Source organism: Melanerpes formicivorus, unplaced genomic scaffold, assembly GCF_026170545.1.
Source record: "Melanerpes formicivorus ecotype bairdi unplaced genomic scaffold, bMelFor1.0.p_v2 SCAF_8, whole genome shotgun sequence".
Classification (NCBI taxonomy): domain Eukaryota; kingdom Metazoa; phylum Chordata; class Aves; order Piciformes; family Picidae; genus Melanerpes; species Melanerpes formicivorus.
Genome location: NW_027142360.1, coordinates 11,021,067 through 11,042,281, shown reverse-complemented (window position 1 = coordinate 11,042,281; position 21,215 = coordinate 11,021,067). Strand labels below are relative to the sequence as shown.

The 21,215-nt window shown below is 40.5% G+C and overlaps 1 protein-coding gene across 3 annotated transcripts in view; it reads left to right on the top strand.

The window, feature by feature from the left end:
* The window catches only part of IPO8 (importin 8), a 45,032-nt gene extending 25,166 nt beyond the window's left edge, over positions 1-19,866 (top strand). For 2 of the 3 annotated variants that reach the window (XM_068142116.1, XM_068142114.1), the window contains exons 14-25: positions 239-404; positions 997-1,157; positions 2,024-2,149; positions 3,361-3,427; positions 4,956-5,081; positions 5,564-5,661; positions 7,564-7,659; positions 9,724-9,944; positions 10,377-10,582; positions 12,072-12,302; positions 12,958-13,074; positions 13,766-19,866. In XM_068142116.1, the coding sequence (XP_067998217.1) occupies positions 239-404; positions 997-1,157; positions 2,024-2,149; positions 3,361-3,427; positions 4,956-5,081; positions 5,564-5,661; positions 7,564-7,659; positions 9,724-9,944; positions 10,377-10,582; positions 12,072-12,302; positions 12,958-13,074; positions 13,766-13,863 (1,713 nt within the window). In that variant the 3' untranslated portion in view covers positions 13,864-19,866. Of the gene's footprint in view, positions 1-238; positions 405-996; positions 1,158-2,023; positions 2,150-3,360; positions 3,428-4,955; positions 5,082-5,563; positions 5,662-7,563; positions 7,660-9,723; positions 9,945-10,376; positions 10,637-12,071; positions 12,303-12,957; positions 13,075-13,765 lie in introns of those variants that run through there. The other variant, XM_068142115.1, reaches the window with a different exon arrangement.
* Positions 19,867-21,215: the final 1,349 nt, after the last annotated feature.

The following is a 21,215-nucleotide window of genomic DNA, read 5'->3' as shown; positions in this document are numbered from 1 at the left end:
AAAAGGACCAAAATGATGAATGCCAATTATGTGCATGCTGAATTTATTGGAATTTGGGAAAGGAAAAGGAAGAACTGTAGTGCAAAAAGTATTTTGCATTTACTGTATGAATATAGCATTATTAAAATGAAAAAGCAATAGATGGAAACAGAGAAATAGTTACTGTTAGTACCAAATTGGTTTTAAAGAATGTTAAAAATGGCAATAGTCCCTGACTTAGTTTTCTTTCATTGTGCAGTCCTGCTGGGTACTTCATTCATTCAGTGCTTTGAAATTTCACAATGAGCTAAACTTGAAGAATGCAGTAGAGTTGGCAAAGAAGAGCCTGATAGAGGATAAGGAAATGCCTGTCAAAGTAGAAGCAGCCATAGCTCTTCAGACATTAATATGCAACCAAGAGCAAGGTATGCTACAGTGATTCTTCAGTTGTATGCACTGGATTGTATGGGCTATTTTTTGGGATGAGGAGGTTGGTGCAGATTTATCTAAACATTTCTACCATATAAAGACATAGATTTCAGCATGTTTTGTCCTGTTTAGACAGCTTCACTTGCTCATTAATTCCTGCCTATGGCCCAGAATTCTGACTTCAAGCTTTTATGGCAAGTTTCTGCACAAAATGAGCAAGAACCAGCATATTTCTTATAATAAAGTAAATAGCACCTATCTTTATTTTTCTCCAGTGAAGTGAAACACTGTGTATAGTTTAAGAACAAATGCTGCCTATGTGTGAGGGTGTGTATTCCCCAAATAGCAGGTCTTTGTTGCAGGTGGCATTTCAGTAATGAGCATAGTAAATGTACAGTTTATTTACTTTTCTTACTAGTTATGGGCTGTAAAAGTGCCTTGGATAAGTTTTATTGCTGGTTTTATTTTAATCAGTAAAATTATTTTGTTCAAGAGTAATCACTTAGTACTTCTGAAATACTGTACATTTGTGTATCATCAAATACAGTTGATATAGTTGATTTCACCTGGTTTCAATTGCTTTTTTAGCCAAGGAGTATGTGAAGCCTTATGTAAGGCCAGTTATGCAAGAACTCTTGCATATTGTTAGAGAGACAGAAAATGATGATCTTACTAATGTAATCCAGAAGATGATCTGTGAGTACAGCCAGGAAGTAGCTACTATCGCCGTTGACATGACTCAGCACCTGGTAAGAGACAATAGTAAAATAACAGTCCAGTTAGAAACACATGCCTAGTTTGGTAAACATTTAGTGAGCTTTGTTTGAAGTGCACATTGTTTAAAGTAATTTTTATAAAGATTCAACCATATTATTTAGATTTTTTTTTTTGCATGAAGCATCTTTAAAGCTTACATTGTTTTTCAAAGATGCTGAATTGTGTCACTGGTTTGAATGAGCCAAGCTCTAACTGTTTTAATGTTATCATAGAATCAATAAGGTTGGAAAAGACCTCAAAGATCATCAAGTCCAACCTGTCACCCAAGACCTCATGACTACTAAACCATGGCACCAAGTGCCACGTCCAATCCCCTCTTGAACACCTCCAGGGATGGTGACTCAACCACCTCCCTGGGCAGCCCATTCCAATGGTAACGACTGTCTCTGTGAAGAGCTTTCTCCTTACCTCAAGCCTAAACTTCCCCTGGCACAGTTTGAGACTGTGTCCTCTTGTTCTGGTGCTGGTTGTCTGGGAGAAGACACCGGCCCCCACCTGTCTACAATCTCCCTTCAGGTAGTTGTAGAGAGCAATAAGGTCTCCCCTGAGCCTCCTCTTCTCCAGGCTAAACAACCCAGCTCCCTCAACCTCTCCTCACAGGGCTGTGCTCAAGGCCTCTCCCCAGCCTCATTGCCCTTTAACACAGTGAGACTTCTCAAAGAAAGGTTTTTATATTTTCTGTATTCCTCTTTCCAAAGAAAGGAACATGTTTTTTAATACTGACAGCTCTTACAGATAAGACCTTGCTGCTGTTGTACTAGCCATCTTGGTTTTACCTAACACATTAGAAATGGGAGTTTGCTCTTGAATGTCAAATTGAATGTTTTTTTTTTCATAGGCTGAAATATTTGGTAAAGTCCTTCATAGTGAGGAATATGAGGAAGTAGAGGACAAAACAGTTATGGCCATGGGCATCTTGCACACAATTGACACCATCCTGACAGTTGTGGAAGATCACAAGGAGGTGAGATTCTCTTTTATACATCTTTTCTCTTGCTGTTCCGTCACACCTTTCAGACACGACAGCAACGTAGTATGTTGCATCACTGGAGCTGACATCAGTGTGTTAATTACCACAGCAGAATGGTGAATTAATACTAAATAATCTCTGACAAATTTGAATTTAAAGCTTAGTTTACTTTTGTGATTTCTTAATTGTTCAGATGTCAATTTTGAGAGGAATTTTTATCCCAAGAGTAAAATCCTTAGCCCTTTTTCTGGAGAATGCTTCATGAGATAACTGTATTACAGGCAGTTAAAACAGGTAGTAAAATAGGAATATTTTGCATAAAGCACAAACTAAAATAATTGTGCAGGATGCTCTTCATCTCATGCTTTTAAGTAATTTTAGAAGTGATGTAAATGATACAGAAATAATGTGAGGCTGAAAGCTCCTTAGAAATTCCTTTCCCTTTCACTGCTAAGTATGAAAAGAGTTCAGGGGATGATATCTTTTGAGTCATGTGTCTGAAGGTAAGTCAAGGAATCCATGGTCACATATTTAATCCCTTTGCTAGAACAAGCCCAGAAAGCCTGACATCCTGCAAGATTATGTCTGTAATGAAGGACCTGTGGTAATAACATGCAATGTCTGTGTTTACTGGTTTTAATTAGGCTTAAAATGTGGCCATATAGTTCTCTTTGTCATGTAGTTTAATTCCTAAATGTAGTCTCCCTGTTCAACATTGCAAAGCTGAATCCTGACTTCAGCACAGTTTAGAATAGAATAGAATAAACCAGGTTGGAAGAGACCTTCAAGATCATCGCGTCCAACCCACCTAATCAACTAAACCATGCAACCAAGCACCCTATCAACTCTCCTCCTGAACACCTCCCATGATGGTGACTCCACCACCTCCCCAGGCAGCCCATTCCAATGGGCAATCACTCTCTCTGTATAGAACTTCTTCCTAACGTCCAACCTAAACCTCCCCTGGCGCAGCCTGAGACTGTGTCCTCTTGTTCTGGTACTGGCTGCCTGGGAGAAGAGACCAACATCCGCCTGTCTACAACCTCCCTTCAGGTTTTATGCTCTCAGTTTCTGTATTTGTTTCTCTTCCTGAGTCTACTCTGGGAAGCTCTCCATAGACCTTCTTAAACTAAATTAGTCAAATGCATGGATTAAATTAAGGTATTTCTAAGTTTCTAAATGAACTCTTGTCATTTTTATTTCAGATAACTCAACAGCTGGAGAGCATTTGTTTACAGATCATTGGCCTTGTTTTGCAGAAACACGTTATAGGTATGCTTTAGAGATATTTTCTATAGAAAGGCATGACCTGTTTTTACACAAATTCTTAAATTCATTATTGCAAACAATATTGTCTTCCTGAACAGAACTTCATCTTTTGTTTTGTGTGCTTCTTTAAAGAAAAAAATTCATCAATTTTCAGTTCTGATTTGTTTCACCTGCGTGCTGGCTTAACACAGCCTGCTCTCACAAGCCTCTCTTCAGACAGATGGGAGGGAAAGTAACACAGAAAAGCCTCCGTATTGAGATAAAGGGAGTTTAATGAGATGATGAGATGCACAATTACCTTAGCCTGTTTACAGAAAAGCACAGCAAAATACAGAAGCAGCAGCAGAAGCCAGCAACCTACCCCATCCTCCCAACCTGCAGCCTGCCCGACAGTAAGGACCAGCACCCCAAACCTAGAAATCAAAACCAGCAATCAGAGCAGGAAGCCTCTCATGTTAGAATCTGAACTTCAAGCCCCATGATACTTTTCACAGTATCACAATATAACTAAGGCTGGAAGAGACGTCGAGGCTCATTGAGTCCAACCTACCAGCACAGACCCCTTGACTAGACCATGGCACCAAGTGCCACGTCCAATCCCCTCTTGAATGCCTCCAGGGACGGTGACTCCATTACCTCCCTGGGCAGCACATTCCAATGACGAACGACTCGCTCGGTGAAGAACTTTCTCCTCACCTCGAGCCTAAACCTCCCCTGGCGCAGCTTGAGACTGTGTCCCCTTGTTCTGGTGCTGGTTGCCTGGGAGAAGAGACCAACCCCTTCCCGGCTACAACCACCTTTCAGGTAGTTGTAGAGGGCAATGAGGTCACCCCTGAGCCTCCTCTTCTCCAGGCTAAACAATCCCAGCTCCCTCAGCCTCTCCTCATAGGGCTTGTGTTCAAGGCCTCTCACCAGCCTTGTTGCCCTTCTCCAGCTAGGACTTTCATTTTGAAGCTGTCATGAACAGCAGCATGGTATTGAATATCAGGAGATTCAACTCAACCCATGACACCCTGGTATCCTCTTGTACAATAGTCAGGCTGATCATTCTGTTTTGGAGGTCAGACTGAAAAGCAGAAGATGCAGTTCTGATTATAGTTCTGTGTTAAAGAACAACATCTGGAATTGCATTAGTATTTTATGGACATGGTTTGCAATTAAATTGCTGCTTTATCAGTACCCTGCACCAAAGAACTACAGAGTTTTGTGATAAGAGTAAACAACAGCTGAGAAAATAAAAATCTTTTCCAGTAAAGTGTTTAGAAGTGACGTCTTTGATGTGCTGGCAATATATTTTTCTAGTGTGTATTTAGAATAAAAAACTGTGCATTCTGTTGTAACTATAGCCATACAAGACACATCTCAAAGAGTCTTTTTCCAATTTGCATTGTTTTTCTATGCATTGATGTAGTTACTAATTGCTGTCTTCTCGTTGTTATTTGACTTGGGGCTTGGTTTCTTATTTCAAGGTATTGGCAAGTTAACTTTTATTTTTCCAAGCAGTGTCCTTAAAGTTGTCTCTCCTTTCCAGAGTTTTATGAAGAAATTCTTTCCTTGGCCTACAGCTTGACGTGCCAGATGATTTCACCTCAAATGTGGCAGCTTTTAGGTATTCTATATGAGGTTTTCCAGCAGGATTGCTTTGAGTACTTTGCAGGTATGATCATTTCTATTGATGTTTCCACTGTTTGAGAATTCATCTCTAAAACCCACATTAGGAAGGATGGCTTCTATTCAGTGTCTTGGTTTAAAATGATCTTGTGTTTGAGTCATGCCCTAAATTGCCCATTCAGTGTGAGAGTGTAACGGGAGCGTATTGAAGGAGGAGCAGCATGTTCAAATCTGGCAGTGTGACTAATTATTGTAGCAGGTCCTGAACCCAAACAAAGCTAAAATATACAAAGTTAATGGAAACTATAAATTAATTAATTAAAATGTGGTTGTATTCTGTTTTCTACTCTGAGAATGCACTCACTGTGATGCACTTGTTGAAGAATTCTTCCAGAATAGAAGTCTGAATTTCTAACCATATCCATGAATTTGAGCTAATGAATTCCAACATAGGACTACAGCCTCATTGATTTGCACTTGCATGGATTACTGTGTAATTTTTTTTCTCTCACTCTCCCTATTCTGCAGATATGATGCCTCTCTTGCATAATTATGTGACCATTGACACCGATACTTTACTGTCTAACCCAAAGCACTTAGAAATCATTTACGCTATGTGTAAAAAGGTAAGCCGTCTGATCCTTACTCTTGCACGTGTCACTAGGACTTAGCAGTCAGATCAGTGATGTGACCTGAGCATGCCAGATGGTGGCCAGTCGTTTCAGAGCAAAATGAAATTTGGTCTGGGCTCAGCTCTGGGCACACTTAGCACCTTCACGCATTTGAAGTGACATGCTTTTTGAAAAATGGCATGCACAGATCTGTGTGGGAGAATGTTCATCTGTACTCTCTTCTATGAGCAGGTATTTTGGTAAGTAGAGGAATTAATGAAGCCTGATTTCCTTGAGTTACATGTCTTGTGATTGCATTCTGTAGTTGTCAGCTAGGGTGCAAACTGATTTGAAGTTCTTCCTACATTTATGATCTTTCCCTTTTATGTTGATTAGTAAATGATGCCATATAATAAAGTATGAGATCACACTGCAGCCTGTCTCTGATTTTGGGCATTGAAGAGTGTTAGGCACCAAGCTACCTGCTTATTTTTAAGAAAGCTATAGAAATTGAATATCTTCAAGAATCCTTCTTCCTCAGGTGTGATTGACACTGACCACAGGTATAAAATGTACTGAGAAGCATCAGTCAGTTTCACATGTGTGTGCATATATACAGAGTGATTGCAAACATCTGGTTTTTAAGCAGGAGCTTGCCTACTGATGGGACTTCACTTTGCCAAGCTGTTAATCTACCAGTGTCTACTAGAGTCAGGAGTCAGGAGTTGATCTGCTGGAGGGTAGAGAGGCTCTGCAGAGGGACCTCGAGAGGCTGGACAGATGGGCAGAATCCAACGGCATGAGATTTAACACATCCAAGTGCTGGGTTCTGCACATTGGCCACAACAACCCCATGCAGTGCTACAGGCTGGGGTCAGAGTGGCTGGAGAGTAGCCAGGCAGAGAGGGACCTGGGGGTACTGGTCGATGGCAGGCTGAACATGAGCCTGCAGTGTGCCCAGGCAGCCAAGAGGGCCAATGGCATCCTGGCCTGCATCAGGAACAGTGTGGCCAGCAGGAGCAGGGAGGTCATTCTGCCCCTGTACACTGCACTGGTTAGGCCACACCTCGAGTACTGTGTCCAGTTCTGGGCCCCTCAGTTTAGGAAGGATGTTGACTTGCTGGAACGAGTCCAGAGAAGAGCAAGAAAGTTGGTGAGGGGCTTGAAACACAAGCCCTATGAGGAAAGATTGAGGGAGCTGGGGTTGCTCAGCCTGGAGAAGAGGAGACTCAAGGGTGACCTTATCACTCTCTACAACTACCTGAAGGGAGCTTGTAGACAGGCAGATGATGGTCTCTTCTCCCAGGCAGCCAGTACCAGAACAAGAGGACACAGTCTCAGGCTGCGCCAGGGGAGGTTCAGGTTAGATATTAGGAAGAAGTTCTATACAGAGAGAGTGATTGCCCATTGGAATGGGCTGCCCAGGGAGGTGGTGGAGTCGCCGCCATTGGAGGTGTTCAGGAGGAGACTTGATGGGGTGCTTGGTGCCATGGGTTAGCTGTTTGGGTGGGTTGGATTGGTTGATGGGTTGGACGCGATGATCTTGAAGGTCTCTTCCAACCTGGTTTGGTTTATTCTAAATAAATAAGGAATTAAAAAAGTGGAAGCAGAATGTGGAAAACATTCATCATTCTTAGAAGGAAAATTTCTGTTACAAAAGGAAATGCAGTGACATGTACAGAATGCTAACATTCCTATAGAACTATAGCAGTTCCTTCTATTTTTTTTAGTTCATTTGTGGCCACTTACCCATGTCCTGTAGAGATAATTTTCTGTGTGTCTAAATTCCTCACAAAATACAGCATGAATAGATACGTATATGCCATGTAGAGGTTTTCTGATGTGTGCAGGTACAGGAATACTTGCTTTCAAAGCTGTCAGTGATTAATACTGATAAACTGTTATTTTGGTTGTTAGGTATTAACAGGAGATGCAGGAGAAGATGCAGAGTGCCATGCTGCCAAGCTCCTGGAAGTAATTATTCTTCAGTGCAAAGGACGGGGTATTGACCAGGTGATATATATTGAGCAGCTTCTTTTATTAGTTTCCAGTTATACATGTATGTTTTCTGAGAGAAAGAGTTGAAATTAAAGGATTTGAGGGAAATATAAAGTATAGAAATGGGGAAAAATACACAAAAAAGTAAAATGAGCTCAGGAGAGTTCATGAGTTTTGAGGGGTGTGTGTGTATTTTTTGTTTGGTTTTGTTTGATTTTTTGTTGTTACTTTTTTGTTGTCTGTTTTTGGATTATAGATGAGAAGGCATGACTGGAAAATGAAAAATGAATATAGACAGCATGATAAAGATGTAGTAGGATGTGCTGGATTGTCTTTTTTTTTTTGCTTTCTCTCAATGGTATTTCCCTTTTGATGCAAACACAAGTTGTTAAAAGTATTGTGGCTGAGAGGTTAATTGTACACATCCAGTTGCTGAAGTTGTTTCTCTAAGTGATATGAACTTGGGTCTTTTTACTGTTTTTAATTACTCGGTCTCATTTGGAAATGAAGAACTCTTAGCATGGCTGGATACTGAATGCTGGGAAAAAAATAATCTCCATTTTCCTGAGTTTCTTGGAACACACTTTTACACAGCAGTCTTTTTCATGCTAAGGGCTAAATTCTGGTCTTTCATTTTACATAACACTGCAGCCTAAATTACTTTTAACATGTCCTATCTGATTTTGCTGCGATGCAATCCATGGACTTCAGGAATACATTTCCAGTTAATTTCACTGAAGCCAAGATAACTTTTCTAATGTAAATCTGAAGTCTTTGAAGGTAAAAATGTTCCCTGAAAGTTTTTGCTTTTAAAAGAAATACGGAGGGAGTTAAAGTGAATTTTATGCATTTACATTGAAGTAAGTGTGTTATGGAAGGCCTAATTGAGCTGCACATCTCTATGAATGAAAATGGTTGCTGAACTGAAACTCAGAAACTAAAATGTGGGTAATGCTTCCCAAATTATTATAAAGCATAGAATCCTAGAATGATAGAATCAATAAGGTTGAAAAAGACCTCAAAGATCAAGTCCAACCTGTTGCCCAAGACTTCATGACTAATAAACCATGGGACCAAGTGCCACATCCAGTCCCTTCTTGAACACCTCCAGGGACGGTGACTCAACCACCTCCCTGGGCAGCACATTCCAACGGCTAACAGTTCTCCCTGTGAAGAACTTAGTCCTCACCTCGAGTCTAAACTTCCCCTGGCGCAGCTTGAGACTGTGTCTTTTTGTTCTGGTGCTGGTTGCCTGGGAGAAGAGACCAACCCCCTCCTGGCTACAACCACCCTTCAGGTAGTTGTAGAGAGCAATAAGGTCTCCCCTGAGCCTCCTCTTCTCCAGGCTAAACAACCCCAGCTCCCTCAGCCTCTCCTTGTAGGGCTTGTGCTTGAGGCCTCTCCCCAGCCTCGATGCCCTTCTCTGGACATGTTCAAGAGTCTCAATGTCCTTCTTAAACTGAGGGGCCCAGAACTGGACACAGTACTCAAGGTGTGGCCTAACCAGTGCTGAGTATAGGGGCACAATGACTTCCCTGCTCCTGCTGGCCACACTCTTCTTGATGCAGGCCAGGATGCTAAACCTGCCCATTGAAATACATGTAGATGTTTATTTCATCCTGTGGGAATTTGCACATTCTTGCTTTTTATCTGAATAAACTCACTCACTCCAAACTTTTGTAAGAAATTTACAGTAGTTTTACATTTATTAGGAAAAGTTCACTTTGTTTCTCTTGCAGATTTAGAGAATTTCCTTTTTAATGTCTGTTTATTTTTAAATTGTTTGATAAAGATGGGAATGTCTTTGAGTTCTTTTGTAAACCTTTGCTGCAACAAATTCCACCAAGTGCCCCCAAATATTCTTCTCTGCACTTGAGAACAACACTGGCAGTTTGGAGGAAGGTTTATAAGCATGCAGTCAGAGGCTTGAAACACTTTTACAATAGGAAGTGAATAGAATGCATTGCAAGGTTATGCCTGCACTTCACTGAACACTTTTGTATACAAATCTGGCAAGGTGTCTAATGCCTGTTTTGTTTATGTTTTTTCTTTTCCTCTCCTTTATATTTACATGGCAAGTGTATTCCACTCTTTGTGGAGGCCGTTCTGGAGCGGTTAACCAGAGGAGTTAAAACAAGCGAGCTTCGTACCATGTGTCTTCAGGTTGCCATAGCTGCACTCTACTACAATCCTGATCTACTTTTGCACACCTTAGAGAACATCAGATTTCCACACAATCCTGAGCCCATCACTGCACAGTTCATAAACCAGTGGATGAATGACACAGACTGTTTTCTTGGGCAAGTGTTGTGGGTTTTTTTCATCTAAAAGCCCATGGGTTTGACTTTTTTTTGTTTGTTTCTGTCTGTAGCCCTAGTCATGTTGATGAAAGAGTTCTCATTTTTTGGTTAGTCTAAATAACAGTCATCCACACCAGGTCTAGTTGTTGTGATGCCAGTAAAGGTGGCCTGTGTTCATGTAACTTTTCTGGGTCTGTCGAGCTATGAGTTGATTTTTTTTGTGAGGATACAAAGGTACAGTACATCATGTTTCAGAATTCTTTTAAGTTCAGAGCAAAGGAAACAGTGTTCAGGAGTTTTGAACTAAGACTTAGGAAATAGCCTTCATCACCTTGTCTTCTGCCATGTCAAGCACCAGGATGTCAATGCTCTCTGTATATCCTTGCAGTGAAAATCTGGGTTTTTTTGTCTAACAAATGTTTGTTGTTTCAGACTCCATGACAGAAAGATGTGTATAATAGGACTGAGCATCCTAATGGAATTGCAGAACCGACCACCTGCTGTGGATGCTGTGGCTGCCCAGATTGTTCCTTCAATCCTTCTCCTCTTCCTGGGCTTAAAACAAGTTTGCGCCTCACGAGAGCTCACAGAACATGAGGATCATGCTAAAGATGAAAAACACGTTGCAGAAGATAATGGTAAAATCTCCCCTTTTCACATTGTGGATTTTGTCTGGATTTAATTTAAAGGGGGTAAGAAATTGCAGTTAATTTTTAAGACTCGTTGGTCTGCTGAAAATAGCTCAACTTACTGGGTGCTTGAAAGATCACCTTAGGAATTGATCTTTCCTCTGAATATGTAATAAAGACATTTCAATGTATAACAGCTAACACTTTAATGAAAGGGTACTGTTGGTTTGGAAGTAACAATACAGCAACACTTTTGGGTAGTGAATGTGCTCTATCTTCTCCATAAGGAGCAGGAATTTGCCAAGAGTGTGCTGGTTATACTCTTTGATTCCTGGAAAGAAACTGTTTCCAGTGCTCAGATATTTGAAAGACCTGTTTGGTCAAATTTTGAAGGAAGCTGGAAAGTGACATACAAAGTGGGATTTGAGATAGATGAGATTCTTGGAATAGACAGACCTATATCACAGTATCACAGTATCACCAAGATTGGAAGAGAACTCAAAGATCATTGAGTCCAACCTGTCACCACATATGTGCCAGAAGAGAGAAAACATCAAAGAATATTTTGTGGAGGTATTCACTCCTTACCAGGAGTGAATTTTCCACAGCATAGCAAGCAGATATCTATGGCTGTATTTGGCTTGGAACAGGAGATAGGTGGTTTGAGGTGTGAAAATTAGATTGGCTATAAACAGGTTATTTAATCCACTCAAATTTCCCATGTGATTTTCTGCAATGGAATTAGAGAATTCTTCTCACTGCATAGGAATACAGTATGGAAACAGCACAGTAATTTTCAATTCTCTGTCTTGTGATTCAGTCCCTGCGGGTTGGAGATGTTAGTCACTCTTTCTAGACTGCTAACACAAGAAGAGCTGAAGGTTTTGAACTGGAGGGGGATTTTTTAAAGTTTGATTATAAATAAGAAATACTTTTTTGTAAGTATGAAGTAGCAACATCTAGAACTGCACGTTGGAGTTGCATTTAATTCAGGACATGATAGTTGTTTCATGAGCAGAATGGAAGGTTAAAGTCAAGTGAAAGGTGCTACCTAAAGTTTGTTCAAATAAAGGAGCACTCTGAAGGAGAGCAGACAGACATTTCACCTGCATCTGGTTTTCTCTTTGTTTTCTGTCAATTTCTGAAGTCTATTTGTAAGTTGAAAAGCACAGTATTGGAACACTTTGTCCAAGACAGTTCCTCAAAATTTTGTGATCCTGTAATTGCACAATGGCTGCATAAAGGAGAGACACACACACACTAAGATGGCAGTTTCACATTCCCCAGGTGTGCTTAGAAACAAGTGTAACTGACTTTGATTGTAGGAAACATTTTAACAGCTTCATTTTTCCAGTTCTAAGATTTTGGGGGAAGGGTGGTCATAGAGGCTTCCATTTCTAGCCCAAACTTGGATTTAGTAATTGTTCTTCATTCAGAAGTCGTTGTTTCCTTTTGTTTTGTAAACTTTGTTTTACAACACATACCAATGCTTTTGCAGAAGAGATATCGAGTGACGAGGAGGAAACAAATGATGTGAGCCAAGTGATGCAGGAGAACCATGGTGGAGGAGGTGGTGGTGGAGGAGGTGGAGAGGAAGAGGATGAAGATGATGATGATGATGACTGGGATGAAGATGCATTGGAAGAGACTGCTCTTGAAGGGTTCAGCACACCTCTTGACCTTGAAAATGGTGTTGATGAATATCAGTTTTTCACACAAGCACTTCTAGGTACGTGTGTCCTGGTTGGCGGAATGATACGACATCATTAAGTAGTTCGGAGATGCTTATGATCATGACGAGGAAAAACCCTTTGGTTTGTTACAGGGAGTAATTTAGAACTGGAAAATGGGATCTTGCTTTCTAGATTTTTTTGGCTTACATGTACTGCAGAAAACCGCAAATGGTAGCAAATACAGCCAGAGATTAATTCCCTTCATGTTCTCCTTCATAACTTTTCAGTACCAGCTTAAGTGGGACTCAGTCACTAGAGACACTCCTATATATAGAAGTACTTGTCACGTGCTAGATGTTAAAATCATAGGGGATTTCTTTTTTTTTCAGTTTTCTGTTTGTTTTTGGCTTTGACATGAATGTCAAATTAGAAGATTGACTTCGTCATTGTCCACGAATGATGGCCACATAGTTAACTTTCTGTTTCAGAAAGCAGAGGATGTAATGAAGTTCTCCAGAATGGATTGCCTCTGTTAGAGTGGGAATCTGTGCTAAGAAAACTGACGGGAGTGTTGACTTTGGTTTTACAGTGTTTGCAGTTTTGCAGTTCATGTTTTAACAACCAGGGATCCTTTGTGTTTCGTTTTGTTCTTCTGCAGTTAACTTGCAATGTAATCTGATAATCACTTCTCCTCCATTCCTGTTCTGACAGCGGTACAGAGCCGAGATGCAGCCTGGTACCATTCACTGACAGCACCCTTGAGTGAGGATCAGAAGAAACAGCTGCAGGAAATTTATACATTAGCAGAACACCGGCGAAATGCTGCAGGTGAGGCACTTCTCTGGGGCCATTTTATCTGTTGCAGCGATGTTGGAACTGCACCTAGTCTGTAACGAGTGAGAGAAAATAAGTGTCTGTGCTAATAAACATTTCCTGAGAAGTGTGAGTAGGATGTTGCACTTCTATTATCCCTTACCTGTAAGCTTGTGCTGTTCAGAGAGATTACTGTTGCTTCTAATTAATTGCCTTCTCATTGACATGTGCTGCTGTTTGAACAGGGCATGAACTAATTTTGCACAGCCTGACATTTGAAATGGAGAGCAAATTATGGTAATAATGAGCCGTGAGACAGGCATTTGAAGATTACTATAGATTATTATGTGTTTAACAGGGGTTTTAACCGCTAATGCTGCCTTCACAGGCACTGTAAGGTTCTAGATGTTTAGAAACCTTTCATCCTGGAAAATAATTTCAGATTTAATGAAAAAGCATACAGAGTAGTGTAACATAGGCTGATATTAGAGAGGATTAATTTCTCAGCTCTATTTTAGATTTGTGTACCTTTATACATTCAGAGCAAATCTGAGTATACTTTATTACTGCCGCTGGATTTAGGGAACAAAATTTTGTCTTAACTGTTTTTTCCACAAGTTTGTGTTTTTATCTTAGCTGTATTGTCTCTGGCCAAAGCATTCTTCATAGGCTACTTTTCACATCCTTTCTCCTCTTGGAATTCTAGAGACTAAGACAAGAGAACAGCAAAGTGACTACGCGTTTGACAACAAAGGACTGATCACAGCGTTTAGCTTTGCTGGAAGTACTCCTGGTGGCAACTGAAGGATCAGCTACAAAGGTCGATAGGAAAGATCTCATCATTGCATTTTCTTGAAATCACCCTGACTTCTGAGTGACAGGGGAGGGTAATTTAATGCTGCTGAAGGCGGTCCGGAAAATAGCAGCGCGCTTCCCCCACCAGAATGCTCTTTCTAACCAGCTACTGTAATGTACAAATTCTTGTGGTGTTTTTATGATCTGATGGATTGAATGGAAACATTTGTCCTCGAGGAACCTGACTGACTGGGAAGGGCCAGGCTGCATCTAATTGAGTTGCGCTTCTCAGGTTTTTGCTGTGCAGAATTGATAGATTCATATGGATAACAGTGCCTTCTGTTGTACATGGATTGCCTGAACAAAAGGATTTTGGAGTGCATTATAATTTTTTAAGTGTAAGGACATTTCTTGATACACTGTAAGCCTTGGTTCCATATTTTCCAGTCACCTGCTTTTTGCTTCTTGGTTTCATTGTTTGTTGGTTGCATACACATTGCTGGATTCAGAATGTTCTCTCATCTTCCCTTTTTGGTGCAGACCAAATGTGTCGAGGGAGGTGTTTGTGGGGAGTTGCAAGGTATACACTGGTTCCATCAAAGGGTCTTAACAAAATTGCAGATTTTTCTCTTGATGGAGTAGCCTTAAATTACTTCTTCTAGCCATGAGATCAACTTGCCTGATCTATGATGGCATGCATGGCAGTGGCTACCCTAAATCTGCATTGATATTGCCTCCTGCCTAAACAAATGGTGTGGCCCTCACATGTAGATGTTCTACATGGCGACTTTTTATTTTCACTATCTTTGATGAAGATTGGATTTTTCTTGGGATTCTATAAACCTCTTTTCTGGTTTTATTCATTCATTGCCATTCCAGTGGTAGTACTGAATAATGTGGTACCAAAAAAAAAAAGGCAATATTATCTTTATCTGGATGGAGGAAGAGCAGCTCCATACATTTCTTCTTGTTCTTACACTTCTGTGATGGAATTTCCGGTCTGTATTCCAGTTGGCTGTTCTTGCCCCAGGCTGAAATTTCATTAGCTGCCAGATACTTGCCTGAATTTTGAAGACTGGTTTCTCATAAATTGAAACACATAGAGCAAGGAGTATGTGAATATGTTCATTCATTGAGAAACTGTTAGCAGTGCTAATCTGAATAGATGCCTCTTCCTTTAGATCTATTGGGATCACAGCGGTGTAGCCAAAATAAGTAAGGGTGCTTTAGAATGTGAAGTTTGGATTGGAGATAAAATGCTTAGACCAGATTTTGTCTCTGTGTTAATTTCTGTATAACTTAAAAATATTTACCATGCAATTTTAACCACGTTTCTTTAGACCAGTGCCCCAGGTGGGAAGTGGAAGCGCTTCCCATAACATCAAATTTTCAGTGACTGTAGCAAGTTGCATATTGCTGACCCTTCACTCTGCTGAAGCTTTCAGTTTTTGTATGTTAGAGTAATTGACCAATCTGATATATCTGAAATGCTGTATGCTTTGGCTTCTGGAAAGGACCAGAGTGTCCCTGCCTGGTCTTGCCTCATCTCCTGGAATTTTCTCAGCTTGGCAGCAATGGGACAAAAGGTTCCCCACTGCTTTGCGTTTTCCTGCACATCTTTTTCAGGCTTGCTCTGGTGCTGCTTGTTTTCCCCCACAGCAGCTGCAGATTAAAGTTGGCCTGGTTAGTGTAGTTTTTTTCACTGCTGCTACTCAGTGACAACAGTGAAAAAAATCTCACTCTTAGGTCTGTTGTAAATACAGACCCTAAAATTCTACTTTTCCGTATTTCCAAAAGGGAACAATAGACTGAGCTGCATTGTGCAGGCCCCTCCCTGAATGTTAGGCCATGAAGATTTTAGATGACTTTTGCTAATTTAGGCCTGGGGTTGTATTGAGTGAGACAGCAGGAAGGCTTTACATCCAGTTGATATGTTTCTCAGAAATCATAGAAGTTTTGAAACCCTTCACAAGTTGAAGAAATACAGTTTTTGAAGTTAAGGCCATGGATGACTTCTCTCTCACCTGACAACTAAATTTGAGTGTTAGGCAGGTAAACTGTTTAAGTCCTTTATTATTTCATTTGTAACAATGCAGTTGTTGAGTTGGGTTTCTTTCAGAGCCCATTTGCCCTCTCTACACTGGCCTGCAGAATGGAAAAGGGATTTGGTTTTCTTCTGCTGATGAGGTTGCTTGCACGGTCAGGAGCTCATATTTAGGAGTTAAATGTGTTCAAAGAAAAATCTGCTTTTGCATAGCATCATATTTGTGCCACTCAGCTGAACTATGACAGCTCCCTAGTTCTGCTTCTTACATCTTTTTCAAATCAGCTGCAAGAAAATTTCATCCAGATGTTTCCTACAAGAGGTTTAATCAGCAGCATGGAGCCGGGAATCTTGGCTGTCTGCTTTGCGGTAGGGTCAGAGATGTCTGAGGGGGTAGCACGCGAAAAGGTTAAATGTCCTTCCCTTCAAAGGAGATTCACGAGCAAAAGTTTCTACTGGCAAAAGCAAATATTAATTATTTTATTCCTTTTTTTGCAAAGGGGTTTCTCCAAAAAGATTTACTTTAACATGTGGTTGACTTTTAACATTTTAAATACATGTTTGAACATGATCGTAAATAGGTAATGGAATTTAGGGATTCCTTTCTGAGCTGTGTACAGCTTTGCACTACACTAAAGGGAGAGTAACACAAATGTGCATTACTGTCTCACTCTGGAGCCAGGGTAGTCATGGAATATCAGCTACCAGCATGGGACAAACAAGCATGCTGTATTTGCCATTGGAAGTACAGGGAATCAGGAATGTATTGTAAAAGAAAACAAAGGCTGATAACCAGTGACTTATGTTGCCCCGTGTCCAAGTTCCCAAAGTGTGGAGGTGACTTGCATGGGCACCGTGAGGGCTTTACCTAGGAAATCAGCTTTATGTAGGTTATAATCATAGCAAATGTTAACTTACATGACAAGCTGCTTTTTCAGATAGAATTATCTGATCCCTGGGTGTTGAATTGCATGTGGTATTTTGTCACTCTGGACAGCAAAATAACAATCACCACATGTTTGGGCAGCTGCTTTTTGCTCTCTCCCTTTCGAAGCTGAAGTACTTGGTCTTCTTTCATTACAAAGCAAAATGTGTAATCAAAATGGCCAGCTCCAGGAAGAGTGCAGTATATCAAGCTAAGGAAAAAGAACAAAACCACCCAAACTCCAACAATGCCCCAAAACACACGTGCCCAGTTTGACTGAACTAAGTGTGCTTTGGGAGTGTAAGTCAAAACACATGAAGAATATTACATAAAAAGGTTTTGTGAGATTCTTTGCGTTAGCAGGAAAGGATCCCTGTAGGCTGTCAGGGAGACATGGATTGACTGCTTCAGGAAATACCCTTTGCTTGTTAAGTCCAGGCAATTTGTGGCTCTGAATTCTATCATATGATGTAGAGGAGACAAGGTAGGACACTAGAGGACTTTTTTTTCTTTGCTACAAAGCAAGAGTCTGTCTTGAGACTTCTGTGAGCCAAAGGAATTGTAGACAGCATGAAAACAAACTGTCTTTAGTTTCCAGTATAGTTTTCAGCCTTTTTTCTTCCCCCCTTTCCTTCCATTTGCCAATCACTATGTTGCCACATATCTCAGGGGATATTCTAAATACCTGAAAAGGTAAAGCTTAAACAATCTTAAAAAATCCTATTCTTAAAGCAATGTAAGTTATCCATTGCATTTCTGTCTATAGAGCAAAGTCTCTCATTTGATGTATGCATATTGATACAGGACTACAAAAATTCCTCACTTGTGCCTGCAATTTGAGCCTTTCTGTGACACACTTCTTAATATGGCTACTTTAGAATCTCCACACTTTGTACTGAAATTTGCTCAAAGGATAGGCAAGAATGCACTATGTAATGGAGTACCCAGTCCTGGCTCTGAAATACACCCTAGTCAACCTTCTGATAATGTTTGGCAGTCTGGTAGTCAGTTCCTCATGGATGTCTGTCTCTGACTGAGGACATTCTTCAAGTGACTGTATCCTTGCAGGTGGACAGAAAACCATAGTTCCCTCATGACAGCATACAGCAGGCATGGCTATAAATGTCATCTTATGTCAAATCTTATCCCAAATGGATGAGATGCAGTAGAGATACTGTGTTAAGGGAAGCCAAACACTATTCCAGATACCAAAAAGTCTTAGCATAAAGCCATACAGTAAAGAGGATTTATGAGCAGGCCAACCTACTTGCTTCTGACAGTTCTTCCACTGCTACTACTTTCATAAAACCACTCAAGCAAGAACAGTGTGAAATGAAAGAGAATTTGTGCTAGACAGGTAGAAACTTCCTTGGCTTGTGGATCTAATTCCAGTACCCACTGCAAATGCAGTCACACACTTTTCATATAGAATATGCAATGTTTGTATGCATATCAGTAACCTGAATGTGACAGCCACTACTGGGAGGTAAAGACTTGATGTGTATTTTTTATTCTCTGGCAGAAAGCAGATGCATCCCTTTTAAAAGTCTAGGAACCTCATCTTGGCTGATGTACAATCACCAATAGAAAACACACAGTGGGATTACAGCCTTTTAAAAGGGTTGTCAGCATGCCACCCAATAAAGGGCTACCTAAAGTGCTCCATTTCTAGGGAGCTAACTGATGAACTGCTGCCCAGCTAAGGAGCTTGGTGGAACTGCAGTTCAGAGAGAATCTGCAAGCATATGTAATTGTGATGAGCTGGGAAAGCATCCCTTTGAATTGAGGTGATGCATTTGATATGTTGCCTGGATCTCCTAGAGGAACATCCAAGAATGTTGTTCCATGCCTTTCTCCAGAAAGAGAATGTGCTTGAGCAGCCCCAAATTCAGTGTGGTCTTTTGAACTTGGGATCAGAAAGCAATTTTGATTACAAGTTGGAAGTTGTCCACATCAGAAAAACTAGGTGGAAGTGGTATATTAATGCCAGGATTCTCCTTTCTAGGCTGTTTGGATGTTCACAATTTTAAGTGCTTGGCTATGTGCATGGTGAGGTAGGAGATGAACTTTGAAGTGCATTTATTTGTCCAATGTGAATACAGTACTGTCAGCTCCAGGGGTCACCCAAGGTGAATGGAGAATGTCGGCCTGGGGCTGTCTGCTGGACCATCCAGGATTGTGTTAGATGAAGTAAAATGCAAAAAAACCTGAAGAATTACTTGATAGTTGAACCTGTTGAGCCACACTTTTCAAGTGTTTCCTTGAAAAGACATTTTACTGTTCTCTTCAGGTGTGTTTCCATGTTCAGGTTTCTCGCCCTTACTCAAAATACGAAGTGTTTCTGCACGACACGAAAGGCCATTTGTTTTTCACAGGGCTGTTTGCCATTGAAGGTGTTTATCCAAGAACTGTTCCTCATTTTTAGATATTTTCAATGAACTCAACAAAAGGAAGAAGGAAAATGTTTTGAGGAAAGGAGACTATATGTTAGCAGGTTATTTTTAGAATACAGAAGAACTTCGGCCTCTGAAGAAAATATGCAACAATATTTACACTAAAGTGCATGTGCTAAAGAAATGAATATAAGGCAATGTAAGCAAGACTCCATTCTTTGATCACAGCTGTAACATTTTTTCCATTGCCAAATGATGTGTGAAAACTGCTTTTGATTGCATGTGCTGTTGGTAGTATGCTTAACACAAATTACCTGAAATGTTTTGGGGCTCAAAAAGAGACCAAAGAGACCATTCGGATTTCTTTTGTTATGAAAAGCAAAGTCATGAGTGGATGCCTGCAATGACTAGAGGGAGACAGCTATGTGCTACATTAGCAGGTTCAACTGCAGGATCATCACCTTTGTAAGAAGCCAAAAAATATTAAACTGTGGGGTGGTTTGGAGGGTAGGAATTGACAAATGCGAAACATGCAGCAATGACAAGAAGAACTTCTTCCTAGCTTAAATAATTCTGTACAGTGTTCTCTTAAGCTGTGCTGAATTTGCTTCAAAAATAGTAATAAATCTTATTGCTTAGGTCAAATGTTACATCTGTTGTGCATTTATATGGGAGGAATAATGTTTCTTTAACATGCCACCTACCCAGGAGCCTAATCTTACTTTATAGCCTCTCTTCATACATGAAACTTACTTGCAAGAACATCCCAGAATTCATTTTAAGCAACTGTGTGTGTTATCCAGAGGTAATCTGTGCATTTGTTTGTTCTTCTCAGACTTGTGAAGGCAGCTATTGATGTGCAGGCCCTTGCCTGCAAAATAACATTACTGACACTTGATAAGATTGTTACAGATTCTCCAAGTACCAAAACTAGTGGAGACAGTTGTCTTGCAGTCCTGAGAAAGGGGATTGCACAAGAGATTGGGCTAGTCTTCTGTGTGTGGAATTCATGAAGAAGGTAATTTTCCCAAGCTTCTACAGGACAAGAGACTGGTCCTGCTGAAACTGCAAGCCTGGTATTTGTGTCAGTGGAGTACTGCCCTGACAGTGAGTTGCTGAGGTAGCCTGTTTGCCAAACTGCACTGTTTGATCTTGCTTTCTGCTGTATGGGGCACTTCTGTGAAACCTCCAGTGGTTACTGGTCCATTTTTATAACAGGGGAGGTTGACTTAGAGTAGTTTGCCCAAAGCAGTGTGCTGCAGCTTGTATGAGAAATCAAAGTTCTGACTCTATAGAAGTGCAATGGAGTATTGTCATGGGCTTTAATGGAGCCAAGATTTCACCCAAGAAATTTGCTAGGTCCTATTTTTTTGGATCACTGCTAGTACTTTCTGGAGAAGCTCTGCCAGAACATACTTAATTTATGAAATGGCTTGGTAATGGATTCCTTTATAAAACTGCTATTTTCATCTGTCTAGCAGTGACATTGTTTAATTGCATCTTGTATGGGTTACTTGGTATGACAAGAAAAACATTTCTGGGCTAGGTGATGAATGACATCCCCATTTGGGACATCAAAGCCTCTCTTGAGGCAAACATAGTGACATGGGAGCAAAACTCCAGGTGACCTGTGATATCGTCTGTGCCATATATCAGGGCATTGGGAATCTTACAGCCTGTCTGCAGGTATTAAACCTGCTGGATCAGTTGTGATTGCCACATTTAACAGGCTCTAAAGAGTGTAATTTTTTACCATATTAAATATATGGCTTCTGTGCTGCCTCCTGCCCTCAGAGAGAGTGTTGATCTTAGAGCTGGAATCACATTCTTAAGCTGAATTCTAACTCCAAACCTCTTAAAGTGATAATTTCTTTTGATCAGTCCCCAGCAAGAGTAAAAGAAGATAAGTGTTTGCTTTCTCTTCCCATCAGGTCTGTTAAATGACTAATTTGGATAATTTAAATTATTTAATCGTTCCACTAAATCACTGGGACTTGAA